The sequence below is a fragment of the Mustela putorius genome, unplaced genomic scaffold, assembly GCF_011764305.1.
Source record: "Mustela putorius furo isolate JIRA1106 unplaced genomic scaffold, ASM1176430v1.1 tig00000759_pilon_pilon_pilon, whole genome shotgun sequence".
Classification (NCBI taxonomy): domain Eukaryota; kingdom Metazoa; phylum Chordata; class Mammalia; order Carnivora; family Mustelidae; genus Mustela; species Mustela putorius.
In genome coordinates, this window is record NW_025421467.1 from 2988805 (window position 1) to 3005350 (window position 16546).

Genomic DNA, 16546 nt, shown 5'->3' on the forward strand with positions numbered 1-16546 from the left:
ATAATGAGGTAGCAGCTGGGTAAACCTCGTGCCTAGCAGTAACATCTGAAGAAATCAAGAACTCCGAAATACAGAAACACACACTGATTCCTCAGGTAATGGAAGAAAAACCAGCATGGCACTCAAGCTGTCCTGAACTTAAGCTCTGACAGTAAACTGGGACATGCATTCCCACATACTTCTGCTTATTTGTGGTACCCTACAGACACATGCATTTTTGTTACGTTCTGTGGAACTATAGAACAACAACAAAAAAATGATAAAGGGGATTCAAGATACTGGGGGTGTTCAATTAATTAATTTAAATATTTTATTTAGTTTTTGACAGAGAGATGGAGAGAGAGCACAAGTAGGCAGTGCTGTAGGCAGAGGGAGAGGGAAAAGTGGGCTCCCCACTGAGCAGGGAGCCTGATGCGGGGCTTGATCCCAGAACCGTGGGATCATGACCTGAGCTGAAGGCAGACGCTTAACATACTGAGCTAGAGCTAGTCACCCCAGTGACTAGCTCAGTCACCCCATGTTGTTCAATGTTTAGGCTGAGTGGTTGATACAGAGATATTCATTTAATTATTATTCTTAATATTTCATGTATACTTTAAATATATTCTCTGGTACGTTTGAAATATTTTATAAAAGAAGAAAATGGGTGATAAAAATAAATATAACTTTTAAGATCTCTCTGAACTGCAATTTTGGAAATCATGGCTAAAAATCAAGAGACTTAAATTAACACAGATTTTTATAGATCATCTTTCCCTGGCCCATCCTGTGTATATCCTGGCTTCATTTTGGGGTTTCCACCTTTGATGGACACAACCGGAGTAATATTGTTTTGGATTCTATAAAAACAGCCTGTGTCAATATACAATTGAATAAGTCCCGTTTCTGTTTCTGACTTCATCTTTTCCAGAAAATCCCCAGTGCATATTAAAAAGACATATAAATTACGAGATTTTAACATTGAAAAACAAAACAGCAAATTTTAAATTGTTATTCTGTATAACAAATACAAAGTACATATTTATGCATATATATTCACCTTTAAATATAAAAATAATCTTGAACCAAATCATCACCCTCAATATTGGGGGGGGGAAATGTGACAGTTATAGAGAATAAGAATCCAAAGCAGAGGTGGTAATTACCTTCAAACATTTTACCTGTAGCTTCCTCTAGTGTAGCAACATCAAGTCTGGGACTGTAATTTCCATACCCAGCAGCAGTAAAAGCCCGAATCTGGAAAACATACACTGTTCCTGGCTTCAGGTTATTAATGGAAGCTGAAGTGGACTTGGTTTTTACTGTCGAATAGGTCCGTTCCCTTTGATCCTAGAAACAATATATTCAGGGAATATTTAATTGTAATTGCAACCAGGCAATCTGACAGCCAATTCTTGCAATTTATTTCAATTTGCTGCATTGTTTTTTATAAAGGGCTACATTGTACCCTGTGGAATATTGTAACATTGAGTTGTTTCTAAGATAATATAAAATGGAAATGTGAACACATGCCTTTGTTCTATAAATTTCAAAGAGAAATAATTTTGTTAAACCATTTATATGTTTTGAGCTTTTGCTTTGTTGGTAGAGGGCACAGTGGCAAGAACTATTTAGCCATAAATATAATCAAATGTCCTGTTAACCAAAACCTGGGTATGCTTGTAAAATCTATGGTTTAATAGAGGTCTTCCCTTCATAATGTAGTCTTTTAATACTTTTCCTGAATGTTATTCAGCAAGCAAAAGGCCATATGCGAAAAATGAGGAAAGGTATTAAATCAAGAAATTTAGCTAATACCACCACCATACTGACATATCAATTGCTTTCATTAAAAACCACATTTCTCACAGAATAGAACCACTTTTACAAAACAATATTTAATGGAATATTTTAAATTAAAACTATCAATATAAAAGTTAAAGCACTGTATAATTTGGCAATATTTTAAACATTGCTTGGTTCAATTTTCCTCATTTTTCATGAAAACTGAGGCCTGTAGAGTTTAAAAATGCATTTATCATAAATGATAAGACTAAGAATGAAATAATTATAAAAACCCAAGAATATAAAAAACCCCATCAAAACAATATCCAAATGAATAAATATTTAAAGCTTAATTGGAATGACTCAAATGGCTTTTTATTTAAAAAGCTATAAAAACTACATATCAAAATATACAATTTTAGATAGTTTCTTACTTGTTCTATAATAAATAATGGTGCTCAACTATGTCTGACAATAAAACTATTCATTGAAATCTGAAAATGTCAGTTGGGTTGTTTGATCTGCCTTCATGCTATTTGCAAAAGTCTGAATAAATTTGTGCTTAAACTGTATTTAGTGAAGTTGATATTTGATTGTCTTAATTATAATCATTCATAAAAATGATTGTTGGTATTATAAATATATATTTATCTCAATATAAGAAGTAGGCATAACTGATATTAGATGACATAATGATATATAGAGACCACATGCTTTCATATGTTAGAATGCAATATATTATTCTAATAATTGCCAACTTTGTAAGTTCAGCAAATGTAGATACATTCTTTTTTGTCATACAAAATAGAAAAGAAACTATCTGAACAAATTTATTCCAGACTAAGGATGTGCAAAATATTTCCTTGCACTGTGAGAAACTATACTGTCATTTACTACTTAACACATTTTTAAAATGTATTTCATTGCTTTAGAAATCTGATGAAATTTCAGAAGGGACCAACTATAAACTCTTAGAGCTCACTGGAAAACAGACATAACAAAACCAATAGTAAAAACAAAGATTCCTCAGAAACACAGTTGACAGGGCAAGAACTGTATTTCCTGGTACACAAATAAGGTATTTAAAATGTAACTTTGGCCATGAAAGTCATGAATTAGTAATGAAAATAGTATGTAAAAATATTATAAATTTAATCTGAACATTGAAACTAATCTTAAACTGTTTTTTCTTCAAAGGGAAAAATGTATTTATTGCCAATGCACTGCATACATTTAAATTGTTCAGTCAAGTAAATTCTGCCCCCAAGATTTTCCAAAGCTTGGGTCCTATTTTGAAATTCTGTCTACATGATTAAAGGCTATGCATATTATAGAACTTCAGCTAACATACTGAAGTCAGTAAGTAACACTTGTATTAATAATAACATTAATATCAATTACCAATATTCATATTAGTAATACTAATCATTTCTGTGTTTCAAACCTTGAACCAAATCTTTCTGTGAAGTGGAGCCTATATAATAATTTGTGAACAGGGTGTCCACGCCCCTCCAAATAGGTCAGAAGTAAACGCACTCATACACTCAATTATATCACTATTTACTAAAACTCAGCCATTATGAAGACTAAAGGGCAGCACTTGGGTTTTAGCCATCCTATTTTTCATGGAGAAAGAAGTGTGAAGAAGTGCTAGATATGATTATTATGCCATATGTAGAACAAATTTGGAGGAATTTAAAGGAGCGGTACCTCATCATCTGATTCTGAATTTTGGAGGAACTACACTATTTATCATGGAAAATGTTTTTATTTGTTCAAATGACTAAACTACTTGAGGCCACCATCATCATTAATGAAACCACATAAATAAAAGAAATCATTAAGGGCCCAAGCAGAGATCCTAAAAGAATCATTCTTCAAAAACGCATTGAGCTGCATGGCTCTACGGTACCAAAAAATCCTACATCTAATTATTATATCAAAAATTGAACAAATATACCCACTAATGGAATAGTCTCCTTTGTATAACCCAGAAACTTAATACACAGAAATCATGATTATAATGATGAACCTGAGATGGTTATTAAAAAGGGCTAAAATTAACTATGAATTTCAAAATAGCTCCAAATAGCTGGCATCATGACCAAGTTTAGTCTACAGTGCAGGAGGATGACACGAGACACCTAGGCTGCACATTTCAGCTGTTCTTAGCACTTACTTTCTCGTAATACTTGATTTCATATTCGGTGATGACTCCATTGGGATGCTCTGGTTCCTGCCAGGAAAGCTCGACACTCCGCTGCAGCACCCTCTCCTTCATCACTCCGCTCACTTGCGAGGGAGCTGTTTGGACAAGACATGTCAATAAACAATGAGAAAATTCACTGGATGCCTCAAATCAAATGTCACAACTGATCAGTCCCATGCTGTGCCAGTTTCATTAAGGTAAAAGAAAGCACCTTTTCATAGCTCACAATTCAGAAGCTAATGAATATTCAAACAGGACCTTATTACTGTTCATAAACCTTAATAGAAATTTAAATTAAAGTGCAAACAGCAGAAGATAGCATTGTTCAAGTTAGTGAAAAATGGAAATGATGGGGCTGAGAATGACAATTAAGCAAATGAATGCTAATTAAGGCTACAAAATATGATTTCAGATTAATCTCCAGTGATAAACTAAGTCCAAATATTTACTTCACATGCGGTGGAGATATACTTTTTAAAAGAAAAAAAACAGTTTAATGCTGTGCAAGAATAAAATATATGGAATGGCTACTTTAGTCTTCAATTAAAGGGAACACACTTTTTAAAAATGTTTTTATGTTTTAACTGTGTGTGTGTGTGTGTGTGCTTGTGTGTGTGTGTGTGTGTGTTTGTATGTATTCGCACACACATAAGTGGTGGCTGCTTTAGCATTCTCGCATCTTGACCTAATGAAGTGTAAAAACTTTTTCCCAAGGTTAATTGGAATTCTTTGAGAATACACACACACACACACACACACACAGCTAGGCTCTTGCACATGTAATTTCTGTCTACGTAACCTAGGTTTCAAGCTTTGATAGAAGCAATTCAAGCTACAATTTTGCTCTCTCTTTCTATATAGATAATAATATGCTCAGAGTCCTTTCATCCTAATTAGTGGCATATACTCTTTTTGGTAGCTAAGACTGTGGAATGTAGCAAACTAATTTGCTCTGTCTAATTTGCTCCGTGATGATTAACTAGTTGTCTTCTCTGTCTAAATGAGTAGCTGCACTGGTTTGGCTGAATTTCAGTGGGGTCATTATGTTTCATGTATCATGCTCTATCTCATTCTGCAAAATATTTTCAGGCTGTTAATTTAATTTTCAGATGTCCAAAATTGTTAATAATCCTGCTGACAGAAAAGCAATTATATGGGGCGAAAGCTGTTTAAGCAAGCTTCTGATGTTTATACCTTTGACTTTATTTTGTTACTTCTACTTCTTAATATTTTCTAGTATCAATGTCTAGGAAAAACATTTTTCGCTGCTTTCTGGCTTGGCGATTTTGCGGGAAGGACATGGAAGATGCATGATTCCCATATTTCCTCTCAGATTACTAACAGAAGCGTAACTAGGGCAGATTAAGTGGAACAACTTTCCCTTTAGGGGGATGCAGCTGAAGTACTCAGCAGACTGTGTTTACAGACTAAATGTGTTTCTGATATGTTTCCAATGAAACAAATTTCTAATAAGAAATCTTATTTTGCCATGACTTTTAAAACCTGAATCTATGCAGCGAAGAAGAATTTGTTTCTAAAGTGATTTGTCTCTCCATCCAGAACATGCTTAGCATATTTCAGCCACCTGGGGTGTTCAAGAGGCTGCGTCCTCAAGCCATAGCCTGGGGAAACAGAAACCCCAACGAATTCTGAGGTGAATCTATTTAGCAAATAATTTCCAGTAGTCCTTCTTCTTCTTCTTCTTTTTTTTTTTTTTTTAAAGATTTTATTCATTTGACAGAGAGAGACACAGCGAGAGAAGGCACACAAGCAGGGGGATTGAGAGAGGGAGAAGCAGGCTTCCTGCTGAGCAGGGAACCCTATGTGGGCACTATCCGAGGACCCCACCCCCGAGAGATCATGACCTGAGCGGCAGGCAGACGCTTAACGACTGAGACACCCAGGTGCCGCAATTTCCAAGCGTCTGATTTACTTAAAATCATTCAGAAAAATCTATATTTAAACTTTAGTAAGAAACAGAATGCAGCACACATAAGAATACTGCAGTAGACAATACCCGGAATTACTCAGTAAAGTTGCTGATCTCTGATCTGGCTTTATGATATGTATGATGTGTGCTATTTGGAAATATATTTGCTGGAAACAGGTAGAGAGGAGGCGCTGTCTAGGTCTCTTTCAAACAACACACGTAGCTTAATGCGATTTTCAGTGTAAAGCAAATTATATGACTTTGCTTAGTCTCTATCCTAAATAGTAAGGTGAAGAGACACTGAATTCTCCAAGGTATGGAGGAGACATGGGGTATAGATGTAACCTCATTTAGTTTCTGACACGTCGCAGCAAAATCTAAGCATAGAACAAGATTTGATTTCTGCAAGTTACACACTAAAATTATATTCATTATTTCATCCTGGAAAAGAACTCTTATCAATAAAATTATGGTAGTTTGGGGGTTGGGAGAAAAAGATGTCAAAAAATACATTTGTAATATATGGCATTTTGAAACCCATATCACACCATTAACAGTGATTTTCCCCTTTTGTACAAGGAGCCACATCTATAAATAGCTATACTCCTGATTTTCTGGAAAATTCCCTTTAAAAATGTGTCCCTTGCTGATACTATCTTGAGTCACACATTTAAGAGGGTCAAAGCTAGAAGTACTAGCACATGGCCCTTGAGAATAGGCAAAACGCAAGATAGGAAATATCTTTGTCTGTCTCATGTCCTTCAGATGCAACATTTTTTTACAGGAGAATTGATGATATTTTCCCTTGAGTTTCAATATCTTAGGCATAAGGATATATACTTTATAAACAAAAATCTGTAAGTGAGTTGGATTCTAGCAGAGTCATTATTTTCAGATAAACTTCTATGTAAAGGTAAAATTGAAGTGGCATGAAGTTCTTTAATCTTAAGACATAATGATTTCTATGCTTAATATAGTCAATCTAAATTAACCACATTGTAATGATTTCACCAATACACTCACTGTTACACCAAAATACCCAATTAACTACAATCTGAAGTCAATTTTGAAAAGAAATGTCTACAACTAAATTACATACACACTTGGGGCGCCTGGGTGGCTCAGTGGGTTAAAGCCTCTGCCTTCGGCTCAGGTCATGATCCTAGAGTCCTGGGATCGAGCCCCACATCGGGCTCTCTGCTCAGCAGGGAGCCTGCTTCCTCCTCCCTCTCTCTCTGCCTGCCTCTCTGCCTACTTGTGATCTCTATCTGTCAAATAAAAAAAAATAAAATCTTAAAAAAAAAAAAAAGAATGGACTTTAAAAAAAAAAAATAAATTACATACACACTTAACAACCAATTAGGTGTTATGATATTTAAATTATATTTTTTATAATTAGCAAAGTGAAACAAAATCTACTGTAATCGGAATTAATGGAAGCTAATAAATAATAATCAATAATAATAAATTTCCTGGGGGTGCATGGGTGGTTCAGAAGATTAAGCATTTGTGTTTGGCATAGGTCACGATCACAGGGTCCTGAGATCAAGCCACACATTGGGCTCCCTACCTGGCTGGGAGCCTGCTTCTCCCTCTCCTTCTACTGCTCCCCCTGCTTGTGCTCTCTCACTCTCTCTGTCAAATAAATAAACAAAATCTTTAAAAAAAATAAATTTCCTAAATTGGAAAATGTAGGAAAACAAATACCACATAGAGAAGAGGTTTTAAATGTAAAATTTTAGTAGGTTTTTAAACAAATGTTTAACAGATTCATTTTTTACCTAACTTTCTAGCAATATTCAAATACAAGAATTGATTTCAACCAAAGAAACATGGAAGATTCTCACAACTTATTGGGGACATATATGGAGTCTCTACAATTGACAGTGAAAGAACATCTTAGAAAATTGAGAAAATGGTTTCTGTGGTTCAAGTAGAAAATCTCAACAGCATAAGAACAAAGTCAATGAAGTTGATGTGAAAGGAAATCAGAAGTCTAATAACAGGTCAAAAGGTAAAAATCTGTGGGCTGCAATTATTAGTTAAAAGGCTTTGAATTTAAAAATAATCAGTAAGAATGGTGGGTTTGTATACAGATGTGAACCAATCAACATTTTATAGATTTTGAGCTTCAAGCACTCGTGTAAGATTTTTTTTATCTTAATCAATTTCTAATTAAAATCTAAATATAGCAGATATATTTAAGTTACAAGATGGAGAATATTCATAAGTTTCCATTTTTCCCTACTAAAATATTAAAGTTACTTACAGGTATGGAAAACAAAAATTCCCTGCATGAAGTGGAGGAAAAAACAACTTAAAAACATTGTATAATAGGTGAAGGGCCCTATACAGATGTCCATACTCTAATTCCTGGAACATGTGAGTATGGAACATTACATGGCAAAACGGACACTGCAGATGTAATTAAGGTTACAGACTTTACAATAAGGATATTATCCTGGATCTTTGCCATTGGGCCCAATCTAATCATATCAGCCCTTAGGAGCAGAGAAATTTCTCCAGCCAAGGTCAAAGAGATGTTATAGAAGGAGGATCCAGGGAGATCTGAAACATGAGAGGAAATTGACCTGCTATTACTGGAGTGGCCACATGGGAAACATGAGAAGATATGGGAGTAGATTTTAAGATCTAAGACTGGCCCCAGTTGACAGAGGAAGGGAAATGGAGGCCATGACTCTACAAGTACAAAAGCCCCACATTCTTACAACAACATGAATGAACTTGGGACATACTTCCCCAGAGCCTCCAGGTAAGAGGCCAACCCTGCTGCACCCAGACTTCTGACCCATAGAACTAGAAGATAATAAATGAGTGTTGCTTTAAGAGTTTTACAGTAGGTGGTTTTTTTTCCTTTTCTTTCTTTCTTTCTTTTCTTTTTTTTTTTTAATGGTAGCAAGAGAAAACTAATACACATGGTAAAAACAAAGCAAAACAAAAAAAAAATGAAAATAGACTTACTGGAATTTTAATGAAATCTATGAAAAAATAGGATACTAGGCTACTCTAGTAATGTGATCTGTCAGACTTAATATTGAAATAGCATGGAATCAAGGAATTTTTATCTTAATTAGGACTCAAACTGCAAAATCTTATAAGAAATAATCTCTAATATACATTTAAAAGAAATATTTTCATGTGTGTGTAATAGAACACAAATAAAGCTCATGAAATTGATTTTGGATTTAAAAAGTGATTTATATATACTAGTTATTATTTTCATAACAGTTAAGTGTTCTCACTGAATTTCAATAAAGAACGGTAGGCAAAAAAAAAAAAAATACTTGTATTTCTAAACAATACAGTGAAGTAAGATGGGTCAACAAGCATGAAATGACTTTTACCATGCATCTCAAGTTGTTAAATCTATATTGATGGTTGTTAGATTTCCATTAGGTAAATACAAAAAGTGAAAATTAAGAAATTTTTAGAACACAGTCAAATGCAGATCTGACACTAATAGAATAATAGTCTTTACTTAATGCTTTATTTGCTATCCAGCATAGAAATCATTCTTTTTAAAGATTTTGTTTATTTATTTGACAGGGAAAGAGGGGGAGCACAAGCAAGCAGAGCTGCAGGAAGTGGGAGAAGGAGAAGCAGGCTTCCCACTGAGCAGAGAGCCCCACATGGGGCTCGATCCCGGGACCCTGGGACTATGACCTAAGCCAAAGGCAGAGATTAACCCACTGAGCTACCCAGGTGCCCTTGGAATTCATTTTTTTTACAATCCTTTGAAATGACAAACGTGTATTCTTAGGAGTTTAGCATTTTATAATGCAAAATTTAACTTTCTTACTCTTCCCCTCAGATGTTTCTTTTCCTTTTTTTTTTTTTAAGATTTTATTTATTTATTTGACAGACAGAGATCACAAGTAGGCAGAGAGGCAGGCAGAGAGAGGAAGGGAAGCAGGATCCCTGCTGAGCAGAGAGCCCAATGTGGGGCTCCATCCCATGACCCTGGGATCATGACCAGAGCCGAAGGCAGAGGCTTTAACCCACTGAGCCACCCAGGTGCCCCCCCCACAGATGTTTCATTTTTACAATACAGGACAAATGTGTAAAAATATATAGAAAATTATTTCAAGAACAAACACTAGGCCATAAGTACACACGATCCAATGGAGTATCATATAATGTATCAATTCCATTTTTAGAGTATGTTAGAATACACAAAAATTCTAACATGTGGGGCACCTGGGTGGCTCATCTGGTTAAGTTTCCAATTCTTGATTTTGGCTCAGGTCATGATCTTAGGGTCCTGAGATTGAGGGCCCCTGTGGGGCTCCACACTCAGCAGAGTGTCCCCATTTTTGGATGCTCTCCCTCTATTCCCTCCCCCCACTTGTATGTGCTCTCTCTCTCTCTCTCTCAAATAAATAAATAAATAAATAAATCTTTCAAAAAAATTGTAACCTATGATTTCACTCAACTTCAACTCCCTGGGTGTGAAAAAAACAGGGTCACTAATAATATTATGAGCAATAAATATAAAATTTCATATGAAAGAAAAAGTGCAGGAACTAAGGGCAATTGAGTCTGAAGCAATTATGAACAATCCATTTGCAATAGAGGTCTATCGAATTCCTTTTGTTGGATAGAAGCATGATCTGTGGCTAAAACATACAAGTCTCATTCTGTAAGTAGTTGAAAAAAACAGTGGAAAATGAATTGATCTTTTTCAAAATTAAATTACATACTTTGCGTTGCTACCTATTTAATGCACCCATTAGGAAGATGATGGTTTACCCAAAATGTAAGATATACAATATAATAAATAAGATACATCAGAATGGATTTCTAAATGAATCTAAAAACAATTATTAAAAATGCAAATTCAGTAAGAGCTAAAAATAAGATCTGAAAGTTCTCTGAAAAAGTGAATATGATCTCGAACTAACAGCACAGGAAAAGAAAACATCCTGGATTGAAATCCAAGTCAAGTATATATGTAAGTCATTTTAATAAATTTCCAGTAGAGTGAAAAAAATGCATAACCGGAACAACAAAAGTCACTTCTTCACTCTTTGAACAACTAAGAATGGCCTTGTCCTTTAAAGCAATAGTCACAGTATCTTTATAAAAATGATCTGACAAAACATTTTGCTGAGATGAGAATTTTCTTCTCTGTTATCATCAGATGATTAAGAGCCAATTGTTTGCATGTTTAATTAATTACCATAGGAGGTAGCACTTCCTGACAAAATCTCTATCTAAAATGCTGTAAGGGGGAAAAACAAACAAACAAACAAACAAAAAAAAAACAAAACAAAAAATAAAATGCTGTAAGGGCAAGGAGGTAAGGGTGGTGGAGAATGCTACTGTGGATATTGGTTCTAAGTATATATTGGGACCCCTGCTAACTTCCAAAATGCTAATTGATGAGGGCTAATTTGTAATGTTCATATAATTACAATATGTAAAAAATGAAATATTATATAAACAGAAGGTATAAAATAGGATCCTTCCCAGAACTAACTATACCATTCACATCAGTCATACCTACAAAGGAGTAACTAATAAATGATCACCTAATGTAACAATTCAGAAAGGTTAAGGACCCTTGATGTGAAGTTGTACATTTTAACTATCTTTTTAATCAATAGGTAACCAATAGGTACTATTTACTATTTAATCAATAAGTACTTTTTACTACAGATCTTTCTCAACTTATGATGGGGTTATGCCCAGATAAACCCATCTAAGTTGAAAATACTTAAGTTGAAAATGCATTAAATACATCTAACTAGCAAACACCATAGCTAAGCTTAGCCACCTTAAACGTGCTCAGAATACTTAAATTAACCTATACTTGAGCAAAATCACCTAACACAAAGCCTATCCTATAACAAAGTATTGAGTATCTCATGCAATTTATTTAATACTATACTGAAAGTGAAAACAGAGTGCTTGTAGGCATATCAGTTGTTCACCCTTGCAACTGTTCAGGGCTGCTGACCAGCTTCACCAGAAAGGATAATACCACATATCACTAGACCAGGAAAACATCAAAATTCAGAATGCAAAGTACCATTTCTAGGAACCATGTATCACTTTTGCAGCCTTGTAAAGTTAAAAAATCGTAAGTCAAAAAATTATAAGTTGAACCATTACAAATTGGGGACTGCCTGCAGTTCAGTTCTATTTAACATGTATGTGTTTGGCATTTATTACATGCAAGGCACTGTAGCATTTCTATAAATCCTTACAGTTGACAATATTCACATAATATTCTTTGTATAATAATACATATGTGTACGATCTTCTTCCTTCCATACTATAGCCCTGTGAAGTAGGTTCTGTTCCATTTTATTGGTGGAAAAGCTGAGGGTTACAGAAATTGAGTAGCATCCACTCAAGGGCAGATTTGAGATCGAATCCCATGTTTTTAAATTCTACTTCCTATCTGTTTTCAGCTGCAGCATGATAATCCCAGGTGAGAGCAGACACTAGGAGGAAAGCCAAGTGGTCATTCATTCATTCATTCATTGAGAATCCATGATGTGTCATAATGATGAGGGGACCCTGAGGGACCTGCTCAGGACAACAATCCTAGAACCTGCAGGTACCAGAAGAGGTCAAACTGAGTAGAATTTTTTTTTTTTTTTCTGAGTAGAGATTTTTTAAATTACTTTTTTTTTTTTTTAAGGGTAAATTCATGTATATGCAGCAAAATTCACAAGGTATAAGGCTCCCTCCTAGTCTGGTCCCATGTCACAGTTACCCTTCTCTAAAGCAATCGCTCTTAGCAGTTTCTTTGAAATATCTTTTTTTTTTTTTAATTTTACTTATTTATTTGACAGAGATCACAGGCTCCCCGCTGAGATTTGCAGGCTCCCCGCTGAGCAGAGAGCCAGATGCAGGGCTCAATCCCAGAACCCAGAGATCATGATGTGAGCTGAAGGCAGGGGATTAACCCACTGAGCCACCCAGGTGCCCCAGTTTCTTTGAAATCTTTTCAGAAATATCTAGGTGTGTGCAAGTATATGCATTTTTTACATGAATGGCATTATTCTCATAGCACAGTTCAAAACCTTGATGTTTTCACTTATACTTCATTTTAAAAATTGCATTATTGAACACATGAGGATCCGCATAGCTCTTTCGTCAACTGTGTTTATAATACGATGAAGTATTTGACCAGACCTTTATCAATAAACATGGGCCTTTCCCATCTGTTTCTCTTGTATATTAGCCACAATGAAACTGCTGGTAAACTAGTATTTAGTATGAATCCTCTAAGGAGAATAAAATATTTTAGAGCAGTCTAGTGCCTGCTGGTTAAAAAAAGGTGGATGAGGTTATCTGGACTGAATAGGCAAAATGTGGCTATTGTTAAAACTCATTTAGAGTCATTGCTTCATAAAAGGGAATGAGTAATAAATAAATTTATTATCACTTAAGTGTTTGAAACAGTACCACTTTAGTGCAGACTACTTCCAAGTGCAGCTACAAGTCAGAGGCCCATGAAGAGGTGAGGAATCTGTGTCAAATGGACATCTATGGCAGCAAGTACTTTTTTGTTATTGTTCAACTGACTTCTTTTTCTGAGTGAAACTTCCCTGATGAAAGAAGCGTTTCTTTTTCTTTGCAGGCTTCTTGATGATTTTCTTTCTGGGGCAAGCTACTTATCATATATTAGCATTCTGAGTAGCAGTGTCTTTTAAAATGCTATCTCTAGCATTAGTCTTAAGTATCCTTCACTGTTACACTAAATGCCCAGAAGGTAAGATCACTCTAACAACAATGGTATTGATTTCTGATGAGAGTTTCATTCATTTATAAATTCAACATAAAATTTTTCATGACCGCATATAGTATAAACAAAGAGTTGAACGGACCGCAAAGATGATGAGGCCGAAGTTCTCAGTTCTCACTTTCATGTAGATTTAAATGTAGAAAATGAGTTAAAATGTGAATATGCACATTTTGAATGCACAAGTAAATGTAATAGCTAGATGAGGTGTGAGCCAAGTGCCAGTAAATTCTTGGGAGGCAGTTGAGAGCAAACCACACAAAAACTTTCCCTGTTTCAAAAAAAAAAGAAAGAAAGAAAGAAAGAAATCATTTCTAATTCAGTGTTTGGTATAACTACATATTTAAGCTAATTGTCAGGAATGTTGCCACCAAGTCTATAATCTGCAAGAGATAATTTTATATCAACTGAATAACTACAGAGCCAGATTCAAGACTGAACCCATGATCTCTCTCTAGTAGCCTCCACCAATAACTCACAACTTACTGAATCATTCTTCCTCTGCTTCAGCTAATACTGATTATTACTTTTTTTTTCCCCCCTAAAATACTATTTCCCTTGTTGGTAGTACTACATGATGTAACATTTAGCTATTTTGTAGTTTTTGAAAATCCTCCTACTCCGATGTTCCTTAAAGGCAGGAAAGTTACAGAAGCAGTTGAGTGTAGGAGTGCAGGGTATGGCCCCCGTGAACTAGTCTACTGGATTTGTTCATGGGTTCCATTGTTTATTTGCAAATTGTGTAACCTTGAACAAGGAACTGAACTTTCTGGTGCCTCAGCTTTCTCAGCTTTAAAATAGCTATTACTGGATCACATGCTTCATAAATAGAGTTGTTCTAGAAATTTCATATATAAATACATATTAAATACTTAAAACCATTCTTGGCACATGCTAAGAGCTCAAAACAATATATTATATATTATTATTTTGTCTGTACTGGATTTATGGGTGCCTGGGACTCATTTCAGAATGCTCTAAGGTCAAAGTCAGGCATACATATTTTTCAAAGGCTTCTCAGTTGAAGCTAATGTACAGCTGAGTTTGAGAACAATTCCTTTGCAGCTTTGGGAGGAACAAAAATCATCATTTTAAGGTAGGGTTCCAGGGCTCTCCATAATAAATGCTGACAACAGTTACTTTTTTAAACATTATATTGAGAATTTTTATTCAATCTTTAAAATTTAGAAATGACCAATTTCTATAAGTTATACTATTTTATATGTACCAGCTAAGCAGAAATACATTAATGTTAAGTCATTTGGAAGTAATATATCCTTGGAAAAAATGAAATAACTACTAAAACAGAAAAGAAACCAATAACATGCATCTTTTTCAAAATATTGAAATATGTATTGAATTGAGAGCAAAGTACAGGTGAACCACCCTCTTCTATTTTGAGTGGTAAGAGAGCAAATATTTTGAAGGATAGTGTTTAAAAACCACTGTTGCATGTGGTCTATCATATAATCTGGCTCCATTTCTACCTTTTCCATGAATCCACAGATAGCTAAAGACTACGTTATTTATAAGGCCAACAAAGTGACTATGGTCTACAACCATACATTCTTAATAATGAAAATGAACCTTTAAATAGAATAAAAGATATGTGTGTATAAATATACACATTTATGTATATATGTATACATTTGTTAATAAATATATACACACACACATTTGTCATTTGTTAATGACCAAAACCTCCCTTATATGTCATCAAAGTAACATTTCAATTTTCTTTGGTCTTGGAACATGTTTTATTATAAATGAAGAAAGAATTGTGTTGTACTTCAATCACAACAATGTTGTAATATCTGTTGACAGTTTTTGAAATATTAATTTAGTCCAAATGCTTATGTTATGAATATCTTTAATTATAATATGCATAGCTATCTAAATTCCTTATAACATGAATATTCTATTAATTGATTTTAAAGAATGTCTAAGTTATTTTGTATTTGATATTCGCATTTAATTACTCTATATTGCCTTACAATATGTACATGACTATAATCCCTTCTTTAGATAAATTTAATTTATACACTATTACATATCATGAAATGACATGAATATTCTTAAATTATGCAATAATATATAATAATATTTCATATACATTCACGTAGGTGTAAATTTGTGGCTAAGAAAACTTAATAGCTCCTCTCCTAAATATCTACACAATGTTTAAAATATTGTTCAGTATATTATAACAATATTCTGGAAACCCCACATATTTGGTTTATTTTTCAGAAGCAGCAAAGCATGTATTTAAACATGTAAGATGTTTACTAATAGGAACAGAATCAATAAGAAGAATATTAAAGAAAGAGGAGATATGAGTTCTACCTTAAAGCAGTGTGTTAGTTATAAACTTTCAGAAAAAAATCACATTTTCCATTAGAATAAAATTGCATTACTGACTGCCACTGTGTTCTTACTATGTGACTCACTGGATTCAGATCTTCCAAACCCTTTTCCAGGATACCATTATTTTTCATTATTGTAAAATCAACATAATGTATTGCTACCAAAATTTTAAGTAAATTAAGAAAAGAGAATATCAAGTGAGTGTTCATCGCATATGACAATACAGTTTCATAGAAATGTTTCATATGTGAGTGTTCATATGTACATGTGAATGTACCAAATTAGAGATATACAATGTGCCTCTGTGAATTACTATCAGTAAATATATTAAATTTTCTGGAAAGTCAATTCATTATATAATATATAATTGAGGGTATATCCACTTACAGAATAATATATATATATATATATATATATTTATTTATTTAAAGTCATACATTACAAAACCTAAGGTGGCAAATATAAGATTGACAGTTCCATATTACACTGTTCTTTTTACTCT

General features: G+C 34.1%; 1 protein-coding gene across 5 annotated transcripts in view; it reads right to left on the bottom strand.

Moving 5' to 3' along the window:
- Positions 1 to 16546, bottom strand: part of EPHA7 (EPH receptor A7) — a 172059-nt gene that overhangs the window by 27085 nt on the left and 128428 nt on the right. For 3 of the 5 annotated variants that reach the window (XM_004766888.3, XM_004766887.3, XM_004766890.3), the window contains exons 6-7: positions 3944 to 4068; positions 1146 to 1329 (exon numbers count right to left, since the gene is read on the bottom strand). In XM_004766888.3, the coding sequence (XP_004766945.1) occupies positions 1146 to 1329; positions 3944 to 4068 (309 nt within the window). The remainder of the gene's footprint in view (positions 1 to 1145; positions 1330 to 3943; positions 4069 to 16546) is intronic. The other 2 variants (XM_045084229.1, XM_004766889.3) reach the window with 1 other exon arrangement.